General features: G+C 46.6%; 1 protein-coding gene across 3 annotated transcripts in view; it reads left to right on the forward strand.

Moving 5' to 3' along the window:
* Positions 1-4,297: 4,297 nt before the first annotated feature.
* Positions 4,298-24,473, forward strand: part of FGFRL1 (fibroblast growth factor receptor like 1) — a 179,097-nt gene continuing 158,921 nt past the window's right edge. Inside the window, exons 1-3 of one of the 3 annotated variants that reach the window (XM_055702361.1) lie at positions 4,298-4,789; positions 5,662-5,807; positions 5,943-6,052. In XM_055702361.1, the coding sequence (XP_055558336.1) occupies positions 5,797-5,807; positions 5,943-6,052 (121 nt within the window). In that variant the 5' untranslated portion in view covers positions 4,298-4,789; positions 5,662-5,796. Of the gene's footprint in view, positions 4,790-5,159; positions 5,240-5,661; positions 5,808-5,942; positions 6,053-24,473 lie in introns of those variants that run through there. The other 2 variants (XM_027815548.2, XM_027815547.2) reach the window with 2 other exon arrangements.

Consider the following 24,473-nt stretch of genomic DNA (forward strand, 5'->3'; position numbering starts at 1 on the left):
AGACCTTGAACTTAATTCAGCAGCCCCTGGGAAGGCAGCGTGAGGGACTCGCACCACTGCTGAGATGTGTCCTCCTGGGCTGGGCTGGCTGGCATTCCCTAAGTGCTGCCCGTACCCCGCTCAAGGCTGTCACGTTTCCCTAGTGCCAGGGAGCGCTGACACAGCGTGCCTAACCTGGCCAAGAAAGATAGGGTCTCCCGGCCAACTGGGGATGGTGGAAAGCATTTCCTGCAGATGCTGTCATGTGCAAATTTAGCATCAATGAGAAATCCAAGCACATTCTCCAGGCACAGTGCGACTGGGCAGTGTGTGTGACTGGTCCTCAGGGAAAAGGCTGGGAACCCTCTCCTGGTGGTACTTCAGACCAAGACAGAGACCACGGTGTACCAGAAGGATCATTTGTGCCTGGCAAAAGCCTCTAAAGCCCCAGTGCAGGGCCCTGGGGCAGTGGGACCTCCCAGCATCTTGCACAAGACCCCAGGTTTGGTTGACAGGGCATTTAACCGCATTACCATCTTTTCTTCTCTGCCAGATAATGACATTCATGTTTCTTGTATAAAAGTTAACTTTATGCATATGATGAACCATTTGTTTCTTTGCAACACTGCTTAGAACAAAGCGTAGTCTAAGAGAATGAGTTTATACTCGGGGAGAAGAAATGTCGGTTTTTATTAAGAAAAAAATACAGATTTCAGGACTGTATCATCCTGGTTCATCTTTCTATCTGCCCATACCTCCTCTCTGAATATTACCCAGGTTATAGCTAGGTCTCAGTTACCACAGATAGAGGAGATGGTGACTTCATTCTCATAAAACACCACTTTCTCTGAAAAACAGAGTTTCAGCCTTGGCTTTAGACCTAAAGGGATCAGCACAGTGACTCTGGTGGCGTGCAAATGGAAAGGTGTATGTTATGTTCCTTGTCTGCCCAGTTGTGACATTTTCTGTGCTGTATTGTCACATGCCAAGTGCTTTATCAGAACTGATTCATGCAGGGAAATCTGCCTCATTGATCAAGTTACTTTTCCCCACGTCCAGAGCAATCCCTTCTAGAAGCCAGACATCCTAGATGGATGCTCAGGCTGACCCCACGCAGCTGCTCCCCCCCATAACCCGAGAAGGGCTGCACAAACCAGGTGGCGGGTGAAGGGAATGCACCTAATTCCAGCCGTGCCCTTCCATCACCTTCACGTGCTCCATCAGCTGTGCCCGACCACCAGGTCCCACACACCCTCCACCCCAGTGGCATGTCCCTGTGGACCCGTGCCATGGGGCCTCGTGCTCCTGCAAGGCACCGTTGCCAACCCTAGTCCTATGGTTGGCCTCAGCCCCCCGGGGTGCTGGGTGTGCTGGGGAAATTCAACCCCATGGCTACCACCTGCAGTTTTTAAAAAAATCATTGAAGCAGGTTAGGACTTACAGCCTGGAGGTATTGTGCCACCCAGATCATCTGTAGGGGAAAAGAAAAGGCAAAGCAATCAAGGCAAAAGGGAGAAAATGGGGAAAAATGGAGTTCTGTGATGATGGTGGTGAGCAGCTCCTGCGAGAAAAAGAGGTAAGAAAGCTGGAAAAGGTCCAAGTCATGGTTTCAGAGACGTGAAGAAAGTCATCCTGGGGACTGATGTTCACTAGACCATCACAGCTACGCAAAATCTGAAAAGCCACAGTCTGGAAACGGGGCTTTGGGGACAACTGGGATACAAATGGACTGTTAGGCAGCTTCTCAGGCCACACGGAGACACGTACTCCGTTGCTTAGCATTCAGTTTTGTTTGTCAGCTCCAGAAAGCTGTTTTCCCACAGCCTTGTCTCAGGACTGTGGGGTGCAGGAGCAAACTGGGGCTGTTGACTTTCAGACTACTCAATCATCCTGCAAATTACAGCCAGCCCAGAAAAAACACAGCTCTGCATGTTTCCTTATTTAGGTAGAAGTGTTGGGAGAACAGCATGAGATTTTGTTTCTGATAAACTATGAGCTGTTTCAGGAATATTAATTATTTTTGTTGTATCAATGTTTTACATTTATTCCTCCGGTGCGGTATTGGGAATGAGATGAAGTCTACAGCATGGTTTCAGACCATCTTTAAGGCACTCCCAAGCCCCTGCAAAAAAATAATAATTATGGTGACATTTTGGAGTCAGTAGGGGTTATTTTCTGGTTATTTTAGCCTGGAGTATGGAAGCTGTGAGCTCCGGTTCCCTGCCTCATGTAATCTCTTTGCAATATCACTTGGAGTCAGATTCTTAAAAAGCTTCTCAATGTCTAAAGACAGAGGCTTAAGGGGGATCTGAAGGTGTTCAGGCAGCTGGATGCTTTTGAAGATCTTGTGTACCAGCTCCATAATCTTCCATATCCCAGAACTTCCCACTGATGAAAGGCTGCAGGAGAGATTTTGCTGCTCGGTAGGTGTATTGGGAGGAGAAATGCCCACCAGTCTGGGAGATGTTGGAGCCTACAGAGGCACACATGGGATTTTTCAGTAAGGAAGTGAAGACGGAAGGAGTGGAACCATCAAGAGGACTTTTATCTGCTATCAAACCTGAGCTGGATGTTTGATGCTGGGCCTGGGTTGGAAGAAGGTTTCTTCCAGACTGGTGCGAATTCGGGCCAGAAAGTGTTTACCAGAGTCTCTAGACAGTCTGTGATGAGAAAGCCATGGTGTATCTGGGAATTAGATCTTGGTCTCAGTGCATGACTCAGAAATACAAGACAAGGAGTAAGAAGTCTTCAGTCAGGTCCCTCTAACCTGGTGGGAAACCCACCTGTGACAAGCCGGTGTCCCACATCTGAGCCAGAAGTGAGGCTGCTTCGGACTTCAGTCTGCACAGGAAAAGAAAGGCTTGTAAATAATTTTGCGGCTGGATCACCTGGATGGTGATGTCCTTGGGACAAAGACCTTGACTCCGTTGTGGTGGAATGGCTGGGAAACATTGCAAAGAGGTGTTTTACACATCCTCCCGTGAGATGTAGCGTGTGGTTGAGCTCTTATTCTGTTGCAAGTTGATTTTACCAGAATCCATGGCATGAATATCGCAGGTCCTGAAGGTTTGCCTCAGTCAACACTGTCTTTGAAGTCACTGAGGCTGAAGTTATTGACTGATAGGAGGAGTAGTCCATCTGGGATTTCTCAGATGAATTAACTTTAATGATAGAAACGATGATATAAGTATGTAAAATATAAAATGAGTATTGTCAGCCACTTTGTTTCTGGTTCAGGGGTTTATATGTTTAGTCTTGAATGTTTTCCACGTTGATTCTGTGTACCAAGATTTAATGCTGTCAGGAACAACTGAGTAAAAATATTTAGTAATGCTAATAATAATAGAGGGTGTGATTTCATAATCCTGACAAAATAGACAAGATGGATGTTCACACTACTTCTTGGCTTGGGTTTAGGGGTTCTCCTGGCGCCTGTCACACGGCATTAGTATGGAGACAGCTCGTTTTCAAGGAGGCCTTCATGCTGGAGCCTATCAAATAAGGGAGCTAATAAACAATAACATCAATGGCAACAAAGTTTCTCTCCAGATAGACAAGTACAGCGATTGAGGCAGCTTTTTCTGGTCATTTGCTCTGTCTGTTTGGTGAATTCTGCCAGGTTGATTTTTACCCTGGGCGGACAGTAATTTGCTGTAAGAGCTGATGCATCAGCCGAATCCTGTCTGGAAGTAAGTTATAAATACTAGTAACAGTTAATCTAACGAACAGCCTTCTCCACCGTTTATTTTCCAGGTTGGTTGAGTTTAGCTCAGTCCAGTCTCTTTCTGGCACGATTTGCACCCAAGCCCAGAGATCCAGCCGGCCCCAGCCTGCCCCCACAGTGGGTTTGGGGGGCCGGGGCTCGCCTGGCCCTGGCATTAGGGGTGCTTTGGCAGGGACCCGTTGTGGGGGTCAGGGGGTGGGGTGGGCTGCGGGGCTGGAGGTCTCCGCCGCCGCTGGGTCCCCGGGGCGGGCTGCGGTGGGGGCACCGCGGGGCGCGGGACCGGCACGGCTGCCCCGGGCGGGGGGTCGCACCGCCGCGGGGGGGGGGCAGGGGCCGCGGGGCACCGTGCGCCGCCGGTGCCGGGGCTGGCGGGCGGGTGCCGCTCCGCGCCGCCGCTGCCGCAAAGGGTTAAGGGGAGCGGCGGCGCGGCGCGGAGCGGGCCGGCGGGGAGGGCGGGGGCTCCCGGGGATTGGTGCGAAGTTTGGAGCGGGGCGGCACCGCACCGCCCTCCGCGGCGGCTCGGCCCCCACAGCCACAAAGCCCTGCAGGGAAAGTTGCTTTATCGCTTGTTTCTCTCGCCCCGGCTCTCCCCCCCCCCTCCCCTCCCCTTCCCCAGCCCCTTTCCCCTCCTCCCCTCGCTCCTTAAACGGGATTCCGGCTGGGCGAGCCGCAGGACGGCATCACCGGGCATCCCGCGGCGGCGGAGCCCCGGCGGGTCTGTCAGGTCCCCGCTGTCCCTGCCCGCGCACACACGCTCAGCCCGACCCGGAAAGCGGCGGCGGGGGGGTGGTGTAAAAAAATTTACGAGGTTTCCCTCTTTTCTCCTTAGCTGCTCGCCCGTGGCTCCCTAGTGGGAAACTCACCTCTGGGGCGAAGGTTTGGTAGAAAGCCGGTGGGGAAGGGGAGAGCCGCTGGGAGGGGAGGGCACCCCCAGGCAGCGGGCAGCCCCCACCCGCCCCCGGGGGGGATGAGCTAGAAGCCGGCGGCGGAGCGCCCAGCCGGGCGCCGTGGCCGCGGAGGGCATGAGGCGGCGAGCGGCGGGGATGGGCGCCAGCGCACGGTGCTAGAGCCCCGGCAGCAGGCAAGGTAAGTGCCCCCCACGCCACCCCCTCCCCCCAGCCGGGGACACACACACCCCGCTGCCTGGCTGAGCGCTGCGACACCTACCGCACAGCTGGGAGCCGCCGGGTTTGCCCCGAAAGAGGGGTGGGGGTAGCACCGGGTGGCATCGCGGCGTGTGTGTGTGTGTGTGTGTGCGTGTGTGTGTGCGCGCGTGTCCCGCCCCCAGCCTCCCTTCCCCGACCCCAGTTCCCGACTGCCAGTATCCCGTTCCCGGCCGCCGCGGGGCTGAGCCGCCCTGCGCCCCCGGGTCCTGCCCCGGGGGAGCCCCCTGCGCCCGCCCGGCCCCGCCGGCCGCCCCCTGCTGCGCACCGGGAGGCGAACGGCGGAGCGGCCGTGTGTGCTTTGCTGGATGCTCTGCGCGGGTTGTTGTGTGTCCTGGGGGCACGGAGTGTTTAAACCGGGGAGTTTACAAGGGTGAGGAATTCAGACAGTGTTTAAAGAGTGAGAGTTTTAGGAGGAGAACAGGGCGTAATTAATGTAAACCTGAGCTTACCCCGCGTTTGCGTATCGCAGCGAAGGCATCCGCAAGAATCCGGGCAATGAAGTGCGGTTTTGCTTTGGGACGCACCTCTGGAGCGCAAGGAAACAAGTGGGGTTTGGGAAGGGGGGGAAGAGGAAAGGAAAAATCCGTGCTGTTGGGAGAGGCTGCGGAGCGGAGGAAGGCGTGCAGCCGGAGCAGGGCTGGGCTGAGGGGCACTGGAGCAGCGACACAAAATTTTCTGGGCTGCTGATGGGAGAGGTAATGTTCCTCCTCCCCCTTCTCCAAGTCCCTCCACAAATTGTTAACCTGAAATCTGGTTTTATGGCCACTTGCTAGCGTTTTGTTTGCCTTCCAGACTGGTCCTGTACAGGATACCGAAGAATTATGCATTAACTGTAAACTTAGAGGAGCTTACTGGCCTCAGTGGGTTCTTGATTTATATCAGGCTAAAGCAGAGGAGGGCAAAGTTTTCCTTGCTGAGCACCAAGGAATGAATTACAAGTACGTTGCTCTTTCATTTGCTGTTTCTGCTCTTAAGGCTTTGCAATAGGTTTTAAAACTCTGCAAAGTTGTGTGTTGTTTGGGGCTTTTGTTCCCCCCTGTAATTATTTTGCTCTCCTTTTTCCTGCCCCCCAGGTCTGAGAGGACGGTAGCCCGTACGATACAGAGAGATCTGGTTTTCAAAATGGAATTGCAGCTTGTGCTCCTTTTCGCAGGGATAATCGCATTTTCAGACTCGGCGAGAGGTAAGGAGCCCACGCTTGCTGCAAACTCTGTGACTCGCACCTTTCCCTCTGCTCTGCGGGGCTCGTGCCCCGCAAACACCCGTGGTGCCCTCAGAGGGACCCTGTAAGGGAGGTGCTGTCAGTGCAGCCTTGTCCCCTGCACGTTGCTTCTCTGTGCAGGGGCGCAGGCTCGTGCCCACGTGTGGTCCCCTCGTTACCTGCGTGTGCCGGGGCCGTCGGTTTGGATGGAGCACGGCTGCTTCGGGTTTGCTGAGGTCTCTGAGGTGCAGGTGAACTTCCAGGGGCTTTTCTCGTGCATGTGTAAAAATACACAGACAATTTTAAAGAAAAGCGACTGCATTCCTCTGTGGATCAGGAATACCTCTCCCTTCTTGTAATCCCTCCAGCCTCTGCCCCGTGTATTCCCACTAGCAAACTAAACAAACACATCCATTAACTTCCTCAGTGACAGACAAATGACAGTTTCCAACAGCGAGAGCGTGCTTTAGCACTGGGGCTCCAGCAGTTGATCAGATTCCAATAAACAGGTTCCAATAAACCAGAGGCAAATTGAAATACATTGACCTGGGAGTGACGGAGGGAGTGGGCAGGAAAAAAGAATTTTTTTTGGGGGAGATTTTTTTTAAACAAAAGCTCTGGGATCAGAGTGGAAGGAGCAGTGGCTTTTCCTCTGCTCTTGCCTGCGTTGTACCTTGGTGGGTGCTGTCCTTGGAAAGCCTGAATGAGAAACCATGCTTTCAGCTCCCCCAGCTCTGGTCACAAAGGAGGGGCTGCATTGTTCCAGGAGAATGGGGGTATGGCTTTAGGATGCAGATTGCTCCAGCTGCAATTCCTAACAGTATCAGAGTTGCATGAATTGTTGAAAGACCTTTAAATCACCCAGTGCCGTGGAGCTGCAAATTAAAAGATTTAAACTTGCCCTTCGCTTGGGCCATAACTTGCGGGTGAGAGTGGGAAGGGAGAGAGGGAGTGTTACTCTAAAAACCCGAGGTTTGGTTCACACGTTGCTTTTTTTTCCTTTTTGGCATTGGCTCCCAAGCAAATATTTTATGGAGGCAAAAGCACTATAAAATGATTCGGCTGGAAGCTGGATGAAAAAGAAAACAGTATATAGGCTCTAAGTCCTACAAGTCTGAATTCCAGGCAAGGCTTACAATGGAGACTCAGTTTAACTTGTAGGCAATGGGCAGCAGTGTATGAATTAAGATGACCTCATGGACGTATATTATTGCAATGGACTTGGGAAGTTGGTGGAGTTCCGGAAAAGATCTGAAGTGGGCAGGAGAAGACAAAAAGATTCTTGTCTCTGTTGTGAGCCGAGCATCGGTTGCCTTACTGGCTGACCCTGTTTAAATTTGGTTTGCACTTGTCTTGCTTGTACTCTTTTATTGCCCCTGGTAAATGAAGTGCTGTGGGCTGCTGTTGTGTGAAGAAGCAACAGAAAATTAGCAGTGGTAATTTCAGGACATCATCGTTTTTCCTATGCAGAGGTCTTTTTAATATAAACTTTGATAGGATCATATTGGTAATTGGGTTATTTGAACTCTTTTCAGAGCTGGAAAAAGCCATCCTGCAAGTGGATGGAGGGATGGTCCTGGTTATTTAAAATGACGTGGAAGCAGAGTTTAAAAACCAGGGCCAAACCCATGAAAACTGTCACTCATTCACATGCTGATACCAAGAGAGATGAAGTGCATAAGAAAAAGGCGTCATTGCTGTAAAAATATACACAAAATCCTAACATTTATATCCTGCTTTCTTCTATTTTTTATAGTAGAGGATGCAGGTGGAAGATCAAACTTGTGACTAGAGGCAAAACACTCCCCAGCATGTTGCAACCTTATTTTGTACTGTTGAATATCCCCAATTATTAGATATTTACATTGGGATAACTTCAGATTTTCAGAAAAATGTGGCCAGCTGTTAACGTGCCTACAGATTTTTTCCGCATGTATCATCCTGTGGGTTCGGCCGCTGGAGATGTATAAATGTTACCTGTTTCAGTCGCTCGGGTTTTATAGACAGTCCATTGGCCAAATCTCAGCCTGAGGTTGTGAGGCTTTTCTCCAGAGGAAGAAGGGCTCTTTGTTTTGGCCAAACGGGGTTTAATATCTGTATCCTGATTGCAAATTAGACGTGTGTGGCCCAAAGCGTGCCAACACCTCCTAATCTGAAGCGTCAGAAGTTAAATAGGTGCTCACTGGCTTGCGGTCAAGTGAGGAAGGTGGCTGAGGAGGCTCTCGGTGAAAGTGCTGGTCCTTCACTTCTACTCCTATTAGGCAAAAGTAGTTTATGCTGGAATTAGGGTGTTAATTTGGAGCTGGCTGATTGTGTGCCCGTGTTCGGGGAAGGGCTGTGCCATAGTGCATTTGCACAAGGGGGCAGAATTAAGTTGCCCACGCACTCCGGCTTTGCTATTTCCTGACAGTCGAGTGCTCAGCTGCAGTCTTGCATTAAATGTTACGTTGTATTATTTTTACATCTTTATTTAGGTGATGCCTATTAAGGCAAAGGGCCCCAGGGGGATGACTGATTGGGCTAATGTGGCAACTTCTTCTCTCTCCTCCCAGTTCCCCAGGAAACAGGGACATTTTTCCAGGTTTAGAGCTGTGCCTACTGGCTCTGTCCTTTCCTATGACCCCATGTGTCACATTGCCGGCGTACAGAACACTGCAGAAAAGGAGGTATCTTAGCAAACCGAGATAAACTCTTAGGAAACAGGCAATACATTCAAAGTATCCACGCAAAGCAGAGAGCAGATCTGATTTTAAGAGATCCAGGTGCGGAACTCGCTGTGTCTGGAGGGATGAAGAATGAGATCGTTCTAGCTAAGTTTGAACCAGTGCTTTTGGAGCTGAAATTTAAAGACTTTGGCTAAGGGCTTGTCAACACCAGCAAACGTACTGGAATAACTCCTCCAAAAAAACTTAATCTGGAATAATTCCCTGAACAACCAATCTTATTCTAGGCTAAGGATCTGCCGGAGGGAGCCTGTACCAAAAAGTCTTCCTCCGGAGACATTTTGGTAAATATCCAAGCTCCTTCTTTCCCTTTTGGGTGAAGACAAGAGCTTCTGTGTGCCCAAAATCCACTCCTTGAGAACAAAACCTGCGTGCTGGGGTTTTCTAAGAGAGACTGTGCCTTTCAGCTGACAGCCAAGGTGTAGGGTGGCTGCTTCATCCCGGTTGCTGGCTGCACCGGATAGTGTCAGCCCTGCACCTGGGATAATAGGCAGGTCCAGTGGCTCGTCCCTCATGTCACTCCATTCCTGTTCTCTCCAAGCAGCCCTATACTGGGCATAAAAGTCCTCAGCTCCTGCCCTGGCCCTCCTCTGCAGGGACGAATGCCATCTTGGGTCACTAACCTTTAGTGACTATGTCCTGCAGCAATGTAGCTCCTACTGCTCCACACCTCCGGTTGGATACAGGTAATACAATCTGGTATTTTCCTGCCTGTGTTATCTCAGTGACATACAACGCAATATTTGTTCTGAATCTGTCAAGTTGCCATTGTATTCGCATTGGTGACCGTATATGGTAACATTGGGATGTGCTGGCTTGGTCCCGTGGCTTCAACGAGATTCTGTATGGTATGTTTAGATGTTTTTTGGTAAGAGTAGTAACAACCCTCCTGTTAGCGAGTAAACTGATATTCTGCTGGAAATGAATTAGTTTGGATGTTGACTTCATTTTTGGTGCATTGCTTAAGGAGGGGAAGAATAGGACCTTAATTGCTTTCTACTCTGGCACTTCTCTGTGTGACGCTTGGCTTGCAAATGTGGTTGGTCCCTGCTTTACAGGGAATTTGCTGATGGGGCTGCCTCAGAATTCAACAGTTTCATGCAGAAATAATACTATTTGCCATTTTTGTTTCTCTGAGTAGTAGAAAAAAGGGAATAGGATGCTAGAAGGCTTTTTTTTTAATTTCTTGGGAGAGGAGTTCTTCATTTTGGTAAACATATTTACCGTTCTGTAACTTTGGGGTTTGTAAGAGTGAATGGTAGTAAATGTAGAAAAGATAAATAATGATAATAGAGAGATGATTGTTGGCTTCTGTTCTTTTCCTTTATTCTTGTTGAATGGTTGTTGCCAGATATAACAATTAGGTAATTTCTCACTTGTGAAAGAGAAGCATGTTCAGATCTAACAGCTTGATTCAGGTTTTATGTAAGTCACATCGTCTGGTTAAGTTTGGGGCATTTTTTGTATCGTGTTCTGGGGGAGCTTGCTCATGAATAATCTGTCAGCATGACTTGTACCTAGAGTCAACATGACGATCTAAGAAAATCCTGGTTATTTTTTTAAACCCTAGTTCCTCCCTTCTTCTGAGGCTGTCGGCTACTTTAAATTGTGGCTGAGTTTAAACATAAAATACAGCGTGCGTCATACTGGAAATTTAGGGTTGATTTTATTTTATTTTTTCATTAGGAATATTCCAAAACTCAGCAAATTGCTTAAATACATTTAGATTTTCCTTAAAGTTTTTATAACTTTGTTTTCCAAGCCCATATGTTTCTTTGACCTTCATTAAAAGACGCAAGCAGCAATTTAAAACACGTCTTTTCTGTGATGAATTTGTATACAGCAAAGGCTAGACTCCAAAGTCTGACTCTTAGCCACGGAAGAAAATTTCATGTGCCATGAGATGGTTCTTGAGAAATTAAAGGAAAATGTGTTTTTTTCAGGAAAAAATTGCCAATCAAAAACATAAAAGCAAAAGTGATGCTTGCTAGCAAGTAGGAACCTGCTTCTCAAGGTTTGGGACCATTGGTACTAATTTATTAACTGAAGATGAAGTTTGTTTTCTGGCGTGAATTGGCTGATGGAGCTGATGTTTTCCAATGGCATGTCTGACAATTCCTTTTTGAGCGGCTGTCTTGGAGCAAGTGGCGCTGGTACGTCTGGGTGCAGAATATGTGTTATGGAGTAGCGTGAATGCAGTAGAGCTGGCTGTGCATTTTTGCAGTAATTGTTGGAAAAGATAAAGATTTCCACTGAAAGGGGAAAATAATAATGTAGAGGTCCTCTTGTGCCTAGTTCGAATTTAAAAAAACAAACAAACAGTGCAACCTTTCATCATAGCTTTATTTGTTCACTGGGAGTAGAACCAGTACAGCTTTATGATTTTCCTGAGACGTGAAGCTCCTGCTTGTGTCTGCAGTGACTTGTAAAATCCTGCTGCTCAAAGGGTCCGTGCAAATGTATCCCAGCATTACAGCAGTTGGTGAAAATGTTCCTTTCTCCCCTTTCTTTCATTAACCTGCTCATTTTGTCTTGTTTCAAGGAGTTTGTCTTTCGTGTCACCTCTTCCTGTGTTTTCTGGTGGGCTGCTCAAGCTGAAATGCATTTGATCTTGTTTTGAACATTTAATTTGGATTTCTATTCCTTTTCTTGTTCTCTGTTAAGCAGCCTTGACTCAGAGCTTTCTCTAATAATAAGACACCTATACGTATTTAATTGTGTTGACCTGTCCTATCTTTTGTGCCAAGGTGGAACATTTTTCATCATATAAATGACTTTTATTTTTAAGATTTGAGCCAGTGTGAATGTAGAAACTGTGCTGTCAGATACAAGCTTGTTGAGTCTGGTGCTCATTCGTAGCAGCTGTGGTACTAAGGTAAAAAAAAAATATTTCCAAAAGTAAGCTTGAATAATCTGATCTTGCTGCCCTGATGTTGTATAAGATATGCAGATGCAGCCCATGCCAGTTTTAACAGGTTAGGACCTGATTCAGAGCCTGTGAGTGTTGGTGCTGTGACTCCTACTCACTCCCGTGGGCTTTGGATCCATCCCTGAAGGATGACTTGAGCAGATTATCTGTGCTATCAGCCTCTGTGTAGATCCCTTGTGTACGACAGCAGAAGAGAGGTAGGCTAAGCATGGTATATTTGGATCCTGCCATTTGCCTGCTTGACCAGACAGCTCGGACTTAATTTTTTTATTCTAGAAACACATTGGTTCTGCCTGCTGTGAGTTCTGGCTGGTGGCTGGAGCGTGCGCTGCTGGGGTTGAAAGCAACTTGGAATTCATTGCTTTAACTTCAGGTCGCCGCAGAGGGGCCGATCCCCAAAGCAAGGGTGCCATTCTGTGGTGGTGTTGCTAGTTGTGGAGGGGCTTAAGACTGGCCCGAGTGTTATTTAACAGGTTAATGTATGCTGTTTACTGCTGAATCCATTCACATCTCTGATTTTTTTTTTTTTCCTTTTCTTTCCGAGTCAAATAAACACGGGCTGCGTGGAACTTGGTTGGTTGCCCTGATCACACAGTGTCCCCATTGTATCGCAGCAGAAACACAGCATCCAGCCATGCCGCGAATAACCTAACGTTTTTATTTCATCTCAACCACTCCAATTTTCAGGAAGAAATTCAGCCAATAACTCCAGGCTACTTCTTCCATTAAGTGTTCAAACTTAATTTTGAGCTTCACTGAGGGAAGAAAAATGTAAATTGGGAACAGAGGCTTCTCAGAGCAGGTTAATGTTTCTCAGGACTGCTGCACCTCTATTTGAAGTCTCTCTGAGTGGCTTCTAGCTTGGTGGGACCCAAAATAATTTCTCCTTATATCTGATAAATTTATTAAATGACAGATTTACACAATCTTGGGTATCCTGTCAAGCGGCTGAGAAGTGAGTAATGCAAGAGGCGTCATACCCAAGATGCCACTTGGGTCGTGTTGACTTTGGTGGGTATTTTAGGAACCGTCAGTATTTGTGCATGTAAGATAAAAACGCAGGGTCAGCAGACAAATGCAGAAATATGGACTTAATTTGTGCAGTAGGCCTTTTCTTCAATTCACATTCTCCTTGCTGCATTTGCTTCCATGTGCCTGCTAAACTGATGACTGTAAGGGTTTGGTACTGGTGTTGTGCAGACTCCTCATGGCAACAGTGGGCTTGTTCCGCCCAGCACAAGATATTCGGGCAAGGGAAAAAGCTGGAGCAGGATGTGGAGGGAAATGTAAGCGTTAGCCAACCTTCAAGGGAAAATTTGGGCCACGTTAGTGTGCTGCTGCTCTTGAGGCCTGATGCAGCCAAGGCTTGTGAGAGCATCTCCAGTGGGCACTGTGTGTGGTCTGAAGATGATGTTGGGGATGCGGCTTTTCCAAATCTCTGCTGTATTCCACCCCCTCACCCCCCCCAGTCCTCTCAGGTGCCCCCATGTATAGGTGTGTGCTTAATTGGCTTTTGACCAATGTGTGACTCTGAGTAGAAGCATTCTCTAGTAAAAGGGGCGTTTTCATTCTGGTAGCTAGTATTTAACTATTGCCTTGTGTGGATTTAAATCTTTCTTTTCCTAACAGAAGTGAGGCCAAATGAACCCCAAAGAAGGGAGAAGGGACAGTTATTCAGCCCCACCAGCCTCCCAAAACTGAACAAGCCAAACTAGTTAGGTTGCTGCAGATCCAGGAGCACTGTGAGCTGGTTTCTTTTCCTCCTTTTTTTTTTTCTTTTTTTTTTTTTTCTCAACTAATGGATTTGTGTGAGTTGGAGTAATTGAGGAAGCTATTTTTTTTTTTAGTTGTTGTTCTTACCTAAACAGATCTGTTAACACTAGTTAAGCAATGACAAGTGTCAGACAAGTTGCAGGTGTATGAACTGCATGTCAAGGCTGCAAGGGTTAATGAATAACAGGATAACCATGTGGACATTGTGGAATATCTCCTCAGAGGTAGTGCAGGCTCTCTGTGGAAGGAAGAACGCTTGTTTAGCATGAAGCAGTCTATGTAAAACTGGTGGCTAAAACTCCTTCAGAGTGTGGATACCCTTCTGAGACAGGATGCTATGAGCCATCTCACTCACCTGCTAGGTGGATTAAGTCTTCTGCGGATTAACATGTTTTGGTGAAAATCACCACAGTGTCTCTTTAGCCAGACAAGGAATATTAGGAAGTATTTAATGTATTTTGGGGCAGTTTATAGGGGGAAACTGGGAGAAGAGTTGCCAGCTCCACTAGCATATGGAGATTAGGCTCTGTGTTCTGATAAGTCATTTCATATTTTAATGGTCAGGGTCAGATACTGCTCTTCATTATAAAGGTGATAGTCCCTTTAGATTCAGTGAGTTGTGGCTGAGTAGCTTGAGTAGCATTTAAGTTTATAATCCTGCCGGAGAGCAGAAACTGGAGCCTCATAAAACCAGGTTCTGTTTCAGTTCTGTATGGCATCAAGCCATGGGAGGGTTCATCGTGATCTGCAATAGTTAATGTAAAACTGAGTTACCAGATCATAGCTGATGAGTATCTTTCCTCCTCCTGGTATTCGCAACCAATCAGAAATGCAGTATTGCTAGGGTTAATTTCGTTAAGGGCTAATGGGAGTGGAGCTTTCAACTTAATCATGGCCAGGACAGGTGTTTACTTTTCCTTGACAAGTTTGATTGACAAGGAGTTGTAAACCTATTAGGGAGATACTTGTATATGCAGGGGAACTGCCTTTGGACAGTTGGTTTCTAATTGCCAGATTTGTTATCTGAAAATGTTTGCCACTGCTCTTGGCGCACATCTGTTGTTTCTGGGGTACAAAGAGACACAAGAAAGTGGTGGAGGCTAGTCAGAACATTTTGCTCAGGGGCTAGATAAACCACCAGGTAGGAATGGGTCAGTGTTTTATGTAGAGCTGAGCAAGGTCCCGCTTGTATCACTAAGGCAGAATGCTTTTCTGGATTCCCTGCTTGCTCAAGCAGCAGTAGGCCAGGGGATTTGGAGGATTTCAGGCAGTATTTTTTGATAGTGGTGTATACAGGGTTATTCCTGTCATTGGAAACACCCGACTAGTCCTTCTTTGCAATTGGTAAGCTAGCCAGAGGGTGTTTAAATTGAAGTTTAGTTCAGGGCTTTTTTCCCACTTGAGTAGTACTGTCAGGAGGAAGATTGTAGATTCAAGGGGATGGGAATCTGTCCTTTTTCCTCATGTTTTACCACTAATCCCAAGGAAGAAGACAGCATGGTGCTAATCAAAAGTAGTCACAGCAACAGACCTGCATACTTAATTACTACTATTTATTGAGAGTTCCAGGGTGGGACTGGGGGGGAATTATAAAGAAGAGACCCCAAAAGTGCTGCTCAGCATAGGCAGCATTCCTTTTCTAGACAGAACTGGGAGAAAAAAACTTGTCTTTCTGAAGACCACAGACTAGCTAGCTGGAGATTGAGGCTTATTTTTCTCTTATCCTAGAAAATCCAATAAATCCAGTAAATTCTTTCAGTGTGGTCTTCCAAGAGTTTTTCAACTTCGTCTGACTCACAGATTATTTGAGTGCCATTATAGACTAGGGGTCAAGCAAGTTAATTCACAGAACAGTATGCTGCCCTGTTTTCAAACTGTGCTAATCAGGGTTTTGAGTCAAAGCATGGTAGTTTGCTTAGGGAAATTATTTTCCTGTTAGAAAATTACAAATAGGCTCTGACTATTCGTATTGGCTTCACTCACTGGAGTGCTCACATCATATGCGGAGCAAAGCCCCTGGGGATGTACTGGCTGTGGATCAGGGCACCGGTGGGGGCTCATTTCCCAGCTCCAAAGACTAAACTTGTGAAAAGAGGTTGAAAACTTGTGAAAGAAAATAAAGAACTTGTTACGGTCACATTTATACCTCCAGCAGGACCGAGGGAGGGCTGCGTGGAGCCCATCCGAGCTGTAACATGAATGTCCTTTCCCAAAGGAGACGTTTGGTGGAGTTATTTGGTTACCTCTCCCCCTCACCTTTTTGTAATTGACTCTTGTTTACTTTTTCCTCCTCCTTTCCTGAAGCTTATTACCACTGTTTAGGCAGAGGAAATGAATTAACATAATTTACTGGTTTTTAGAACGAGACACATTCCCTGCATGTAGGTATACACACGCTCGCAGTTGCCCTCCCAGTGCTGTGCAGAGAAGCGTGTTTACAGAGTCTGGGTCCATTTAGGGAGAACAATACCCTGATTATGGAGGGCAGCCTTTTATTCCCAGAAACCAGAAGGAACCATTCGCTTCAAGCAGCTACTGCCCCTTGAAGGTACAGGCGGCGTGAGCTGCGGGAACAGGGGAGTAAATCTGTTGTGGACACAAACCAGCAGCATTGTTCCCTGAGGAAGTTGATTTAGGGGTGGGGGTGAGAAATAGTCTTGGGACAAACCAAATGCCAAGTGTAAGATCTGTCGGCGTGCAGAGAGGTGTTGTGACTTCCAGTTTAATTTCCAAATAATAGCCTTGAGACTTCACAGGGAGTTATTTGGTGCTTCCTGAGCTGACAAGGTGCTGGGGAAGCTTGGGTGGGAAGAAGATGGTAACTGAGCCTCCAAGTGTTTTTGGATGGGCTGAGTTGGGTTGAAAGGTGCTGTTATGTATGAAATGCCAGTCACTTCTAATTGCAGTCATGCACCTGTGCCTGGTAGATAATGCTAGAGCCGTGTCATATGGAGCATTTGCTTCACATGATGTTGGGAAAGGTCAAGCACTTGATTTCTGTCCTGCTAAGTTGGGTCGTTAGCAGCGCAGATAGGAGCCCCCTTCCTCTGCCTGACTGCAGCCATGTGGATCCTGGCAGTAAGTGCTTCTCAGGTGTGATCTCATGGCAGCTGAAGATTACTGAACTTGACCCCATCACCAGCCTGTCCTTGTCCTGCTCTGCTCCCAGCCTCGTAACTCCCTTGTGCCAGTGTGAGAATTCTTCTGACCTTGCTGGTGGGCGTTTTCGGGAGGTAACCTGGGCAGGAACCCAACCTGGAATAAAAACCATGGTGGGTTAAAACGTTAGAGGAGCATGACCTGGGGTCCTGGGATATCACAGCGTGACCACAGGCAGCAAGTCCTTTCCATTCCCACTTATGGCAGGAAGGCTCATTACTTTGGAGTACTGGGTGTTTATGTGAACATTTATAAAATGACCCTTTAGGAATGTAAAATGTAGTATTGCCAGGGGGCAGCAAATGTGAAGACTGGACAAATTAGGTTTGGATCCTGGGTCCTCCCTTGGTGGATGCTGTTGGAAAAGGTGTGTATTACCCTGGTAGAAACTTCTCATCCAGAAGTGGTTTGGGCTGTTCTGAACAGGCAGCAATTATTCCTCGTTGTCTTTTGCTCTTGGTTCAGCTCTGTCAGATGGTAGCACATTGCTGACCCTTCTGCAGCGGGAAATTCCAGCTTTCACAGTCTTTATCACGATGATTTTCTGTTTGTCTCAGTGTTCCCTTGAAATTTGGAGCGCTTTATAGGGCAAAGGGAATCTTCCTTTGCTTTTGGCTTCTGAAGGAGAAAGATCATTTTGGGGAGCTGGGAAATGGCAAGTTAATGCGGCCAGCATTTGCTGGCCCTCCTATGGCATTGCCTACTGCAAGGAAGGAGACACTCCATCCAGCCCACAGCAAAGATGGGCTGCAGCCAGTGCTGTCTGTGAGCAGGTTCCCTGTGGTCCAGGCACAACGTGTGTTGACCCTGGCATCAAGGCAAATGTGGTTTGTCACCCAGGCTGGAGAGGGAGCCAGGTTCCCTCTGCGTCCCTCCCTGGACTTCTGAATACTGACACCTCTTCAGGGGGTTACAGAAATAAGGCAGAGAAAACAACTGGTGCAAAATACTCCCTGTGGGTGAAAATATTTTTCCAGGGGAACAGAGCCAGTAGGATAAACAGGTAAAGCTGCAGGGCTGCATTAACCACACTTTTTGGGGCTTTCTGGAGGGGAGGTGTTTATGTTGGCCTGTGAGACTTGGTGGGTGAATTCTGTCTGGGGATGATTGACACATGTCTAATGTGATGAACCATGACCCTGCACTCTGGAGAAACTGTGGCTTTTGCCTGTTGATCCAGTTTTTTGTAGAGGCGATGATCCTGGTGCACATCCCAGTACCCACGTGAAGGCTGCTGGGGTTACTCTGCATTGGAAGACTAAATTCTGGTACGCTCAGGAAAATTCAAACTTGGTGCTAAATAACCATAACTATCCCATGGCAGCAGGGATGTGGTTTTTTGTTTTGCCTTTTTAAAAATATCTTTTAAAACCTGCCAGGTGTTCTCAGGCTTGCATGATGTGAGAGGGGGAAGCACTGGTTCCTGTGCCAGCCCAGGGACTGCAGTGAGTGCCATAGGAACCACTCCAGGGTCCATCCCTGTGTCTGTTGCCTTGATGGCTTTCTGCTGAGAGCATGAGGGTGTGCAGTGAGCTGTGGAAAAATGTGAATCTTGGCAGCAGTCCCTGATTCAAAATATCTGGGAAACACTGAGCTGGGAGGTTGAAAATACATCTTGGGGGATTCTTTCTCCAGAAGGAAAAACAGCATCAAACTTCCACTGAGACAAGGGTTTGAAAGAAAAAAATGTGCAATGCAGAATTAAAAAGGGAACTGCTTAGTCATTGGACGCTAATTGAAATAACAGCAGAGAGGAATAAGCTTGAATGAATTTTAATAGCCTCTTGATTTGGATCTTTTTGTTTGCATACTTACAGGTGCTTTCCCTTTTACCTCTGCAAAAGTAATGCAGATACTATAATAAATATAAAAAAACTCAAACCCCCAACCAGCAAACCCAATAACTTATCTGAGGGAGGTGAAAAATGAAGCAAAGTAATTGAACAAGCTTTCTGCTCTAAGTATTCCAGCCTTAAAGCCAGAGTAGGGCCTTCCATCCTGTGGCGTGTGTTGGAGGGTATTTTGCTACAGGACAGATGTTAAGGCAGAGCTTGAGGAGGACTACAACTTCTAAAATATTTAATACTGCTTTTGGAGAGCAGGTCAGCAAATGAGCAATGGTTTTGGTTGATACAAGGAACACAGCAGAAGGCAAAGTTGTTATTATAGCTGGTATTAATTTTTTTTTTTGGGAGGGGGCTAGTGCCTGGAAGTCCTAATTGTACCAAAGGTCTGTTGTTGTGTTAAGAGCTGTCAAACCTAGAATGAATGACAGACGGCTACAGTCTTAAATGCAAGTCACTAACAACATATACTCCTTGTTTAGAGACTTTTACTCTGACAAAGGCTCCCTCCAAAAACTAGACCCATCGGTCTAGCCAAGTTTTATTTTACCCATATAAACCTGAGACAGGTGAGATCTCATATTTGCCTGCAGTGCCCCATGCAAAGCAGACATTGCCCCGATAAGGATTTCTTGCTGCTGCTACAATACAGACCCACACGACTGATAATCTCATGCCCAAACCCTGGACAAGTGCCCAAGGTGAAACAGGTGCTAACGTATCGTTCATGCCCCAGCTGCAGGGCTGGCGCTTGCACGCCCGGCGTGGTGTGTATGTGTGAATCACAAGCCCAGCCATCCCCTCCCTGTTGAGTACAAACTTCATCGCTACCTTTAGGGAGAGCCAGGCATTATGCCGTACTTACTTTTTTATGGAAACAACCATCAGAAGTCCTTGAATGGGAGAAAAGAAGAAAAGCCCCAGAGATTATTCAAGCATTATTATTAGCAGCAAGATGTTTGCAAGCGTGCTAACAACGAGGTCTGACTGCTCCTGAGCATTGCTCCACATCCCGCTCCACAACTCGCCCACCATGGGTTTCTGTTCCCTCCTGGAAAAGTGCAAAGAAAAGCCAACCTAAAATCTGGTGGAGGAGAAGGGAGTTGAGAAAGGCAAATTTTCACACAGACACAGAAAAAGAGGTTCTTCCAAAAAAATTTGTTTTGCTTGGAAAGGCTTGTGGTGGTTGTTGAAAGGGCATTTCAGTGGAAAAGGGCCAAGCAGCCCAAGGCAGAACCAACACCCTCAATTGAGAAAGATTTTTCAAACAGCAGTACTGTTAAAAAGTAATTAAAGTCAAATAAAACAAGGAAAATAGTGGATGACACATCTATTTGAATTCATCCTGGTTTGAATCTACTGAAACCCATGTAGCACGACACTGGAGACACACAAGGGGAAATACAAACCCGAGAATTTCAATTCACTTCTGTGACTACAGAAGTTTCTGATCTCAGACACCATTTCTACCAAGTGCTGAAGCACATACTTAACTTTTAAGCACCTGAAGATTGTTTGGATTTAAAGAAACACTTGCTGAGGACCCCAAGTTACAATTATTTGAAATACAGAGGACCTAAGCATAGGCTGAAGTGCTAGCAATTATTTCACAAGGCTTCTGACACTGAATTTTTCCCTTTAAAATTATTTTGCTGGGATCACGGAAATTGGGGAAATAACTCGGCTTTCAGTTGAAGAGAAACTAACCCACAAGATTTCAGCCCTGATGATTTTGAAGGACAGAAAATAGGAGTTGTGTTGATCAGCCTTTCTGGGTGGCTTAGCACCAGTAGGGAAATAAAGAATGGAAGCAGGTTGTGCATGACTCCGCTAAACCAGCCCTGTTCTTTTGAAGGCTGCTGTATGATTTTTGGGTGCCGGTGGGGGCAGTGGCCTGTTGTGCAAGGGCCTGAGGCTGGTCATGCAGACACCCTCCACACTTGCGGTTCCCTTTGTTTGGTTCCTCTGCCTCCCTAGCAATGTTATCTTGAGCGAAACTTGAAAATTAAAAAAAAAAGAAAAAAAGAAAAGTGGGGGAGAAAAAAAAGAAGAAAAGAACATTTTTGAGGCCCAGCTGTGTCACTTCAATTTTTGCTAGCTGTTGAGGAAGATTTGTGAGGACTCTCTGGGGGAGAAAGGGTCGGGTCAGAGGTAGAAAGCTGCTCACCCTTTACCGGAGGCATTTATAATGCTAGGGCAGCTCCCCCGGGAGCATCCATCTGTCTGTCCTTCCCTCTGGGGTTGACAAAAGGCAGACAGCCTTCCTCCAGCTGTTCTCTCTGTCACTTTACAGATGAGACGCTGAAAAGCCCTTGGCCTTGAGACAGCTCTTCTCTCTCTAGCTGTTCTACCCATCCATTAACGTCAAGCAAAGGTGTTTTATAACTATTTTATAACTTTTTCAAGAGCGAGACCTTCACGCCCTTGCAAAGGGAAAGTCCAACTCCTGTGTGAGGTGGCTGCCAAAATCCATGCATGGCAAGTTACGTGCAACAGCAAACAGGACTTTTGCTTTTTATTTTTATTTTTGGAGAGTTTACCCAAAAAGGGCATCTTTGTTTTAAGTGAGAGTGGGGAAAAAACCCATCTTTATCCTTCCCCATCAGGATGGAGATACCTAACACCAGTGCTGGACATGATCTTCTGTCTTATTCCATTTCTGATGCACTTTGAGACCTGGTACCAAGAGCTGGTGGCTCTTTTGCTTGCTTTTATCAGTCCCTAATGAAAGTGAGCAGCATTTCGAGTAATTGTTCACCCTTGTAGCTCTTGGCCTGTGCAATGTGTGTGAAGCACGAGGAATGAATTATGAAAAAAATAATTAAAAATCATATGTGGCAGTGCATTTCCTGACAGAGAACAGCGAGACGATGGCAGAGACTCTCAGGCCTTCTCTTACCCGCTCACCCGCTCCTCTTGTACCAACTTCCAGTAATTTGGCTGCATGTTTTCTTAGGGACCAGCTTCCACCCAAAGGCTACTGAATTTTTCTTAAATGTCGGTTTCTGTCAGAGCTGATAAGGCAGCAGCCAGCCTGAAAAGATAAAGCAGGCTATCAAGGCTTCTTGGCTTTGCCTTTATTTGGATTTTTTAGCAAGTATTTGACACACACTGAGAGCTGTCTGGAGACTTTGGGTTTAGTGGGTGGTGTTCCACCCGCCCCCCACCCCCAGCTTCTCTTTGTCTTTGGCTCCAAAATCCTTTTAGGGTGATATGGGAGAGGAAAAGAAGAGTGCTAATGGAGCTGGGAATTAGTGGGGTTTACTGAAGGGAGCGTGGAAGGTGGGCAGCTGGGGCTGGATGCTGAGGGTGGTTCTGAGCCCTGTTCTTTTGATGGCTCCAGTTGGAAAATATTCCCACTAACCAGGGTTTAAGGGGGGCGAGGCGCAACACAGAGTCATCCTAAACACCCGATCACTGGCAAAAATGTGTCATGGTGTAGGAAAGGTTGTGATTAATTGTCTTTCCAACTCCCTCCTTGACTCTGTCTCTCCTTTTCTTGAAGTATTACCCCTGTTTGGGCTGCTGGCTTTTGTTAACCTGTGAAGGAGTGTTCACATTTATGTTAACCAGAAAGGAAACTTTTTCAGCCAAAAATTGATTTGCCTTCTGATGCTAATGACTTTGTTATAGGGAGCCTGGTGAGCAAGGCAGATGTGGATAGAAAACATAGCCTGTGCCCTTACACAAAGATGTCTTCTGTCACCCTTGGAGTAGGAGATTACTATCCTTTTTCAGCTCGAGCAAGCCCTTGGTGATGTAAGGTGTCCCCCCACGCTTGCATCTTTGCAGTGACCCTGTGTGTCCCAGCTTGCCCTCTGTCTGATGCAACTCTGTTGATGGTTGCATTGTGGGCCAGATTAGGACAGAGATCTGTCTGGAAATCCAACAACAACAAAAAAAAAAAAAAAAAAAAAAAAAGTCAGTCATGGCACAGTGCTATAGCAATGGGTTTTATATACCTGGCTGTTGTTTGTGGCACCCCTCAGGTGGTTTGCACAAAGCATGCTGTTATTCACTGATATTTAATATTCATTGTTTTCTTAGTGATGTTTCACCATGGCTGGAATTACAACACCAAACACCAAGTCCCATTTTCGAGTTTCAATGCAATTTGTGGGCATGCTTTAATTAAGCTTCACAGCACTGCTTGGAGGAACATATTTTACGCCTACAGTGTTGTGCAGGCAGCCTCATACAGAGGGTCAGAAGCAGTATGGGAACACAGTGGTTTTGTTACGCGCTTCTGCCTAGCAAATCTTTCTTGCTCTTTAATGTAACCTGTCGCATATGAAATTAATTTCCAACATCCATTTGCTCACAAAGTAGCGTTCTTCACACCAGAAATCCATAACAGTAGAAGAAACCATGGCCAGATGTCTATATTTATAGAAAACTGGCATGTTCTGTCTGGCGATGACAGAATATTTCACTCTATTTATGAAGTGCTCATGTTTTTAGAAGTATAGAAATCCAGTCAGTATCAGTAGAACTATTCATCAGACGTCTTGCTTTTTTAATTTTAAACAGCAGAACATGTTTCTTTAGTTGATGCAGTACCACCCCCCCACCCACCCCCCAGCTTTTCCTACCCTTCTGTTGTTGCTGTATACTTTTTTCCAGCTTCACAAACATTTTCATTTTAGAGGGACATCTCTGGCTTTAAAAAAAAACATTACTAGAATCTCATGCAACTTTGGCTACGTACTTCTACAGCAGGCATTTTTACTTGAGAGAGAACTGTCTAAAAAGCTGAAAGAATAATTTCCAGTCTAGGAGTAGATTGTGCAGCATTTTTCAGTTTTTAGAGTATATATTTATTTTTTTTTTTGCTTAGATGCCCCTCGTCTGGGTTGTTACCATGCAAAGGGTCTCACATTTGGATCTGGTCATATTGAGATTTAAAATAAGATCAAGCCAGAGGTGTTGGAAGGTGCAGAAGCCCTGGCATGGCTGGTGGCTAAAGTGTGAAACCCATCAGAAATCACGTTCCCAAAGACAGTTCAGTTCTGTCCCAAACTTTCTGTGTTAACAGCTAAATTGAACCACCTGATACATCAGTTTCGAGGTGTTTGCTTATATACCTGATGCAGACATTGGAGAGTTTTCAGAACTACAATTTGCAGACATCTCCACAGTTCTTGGTCAGAAGGTGCTTTTGGGAGACAGGGATGCATACCTGGCAGTATGTAAATGGAAGGGATTTAGATTGGTGCCGTTACGTATTATGGTAACAAATGAGGAGCTGTACAGAAACATAACCGAGAGGGGCTCCTTGTGCATTTTGCTATTGGAACGCAATTGCTAATCTGCAATCTACAGGTCAGGTTATTGGGTTTGCTCAGGCTGTTGCTCACATAATTGCTAAGCACAGTAGCTTGAAGGCATAGGGGTTTGGCCTCCCAATCTTTGCTGTGTATTTATTTTTTTACAGAAAATGCCTTTGATACATGTATGTTATATTTCTGTGCATTACAAATGATAGATTCCTCCCCCATATCCTGTGACAGCCTTCCCTGGAGACAGACAGTCTGTGTTGTTTTAGTGGGATGAAGAAAGATTAACGTGAAAGGTTTTGCTAGTGTTTGCAGACTTCCAGCAAAAGGGAAAGATTTGGATTGAGGATTCAGTGAGAATGACAAAATGTTTGTGAAAACTACTGCCTGTGCATGGGGCTCTCCTCTGAAGTGGGCAGCAGCCTGTAAGGAGCATCAGGACAGCCTTGGTGAACCCTGAGGGTGCAGGCTTGACATGTACTTAGCTCCCTCCGTATGCTCCTGCTAAGGTAGAACCGATCCCCCTGCATCTGCAGGTCTGCAAATTATTTTCTGAACCAGCTGTGCTGGTATGTTGACTCTCCGGGTGGGCAAGGAGTCTCCGTACTGCTGGGGAGTGTGAGAAGGTGGGCACATGTCAGGAAGTTGCTCTAGGGGACCCCTTCACCCCCTCCATGGGGCTCACCCTACCAGGCATGG

This window comes from Falco cherrug, chromosome 1 (assembly GCF_023634085.1).
Source record: "Falco cherrug isolate bFalChe1 chromosome 1, bFalChe1.pri, whole genome shotgun sequence".
Lineage (NCBI taxonomy): Eukaryota > Metazoa > Chordata > Aves > Falconiformes > Falconidae > Falco > Falco cherrug.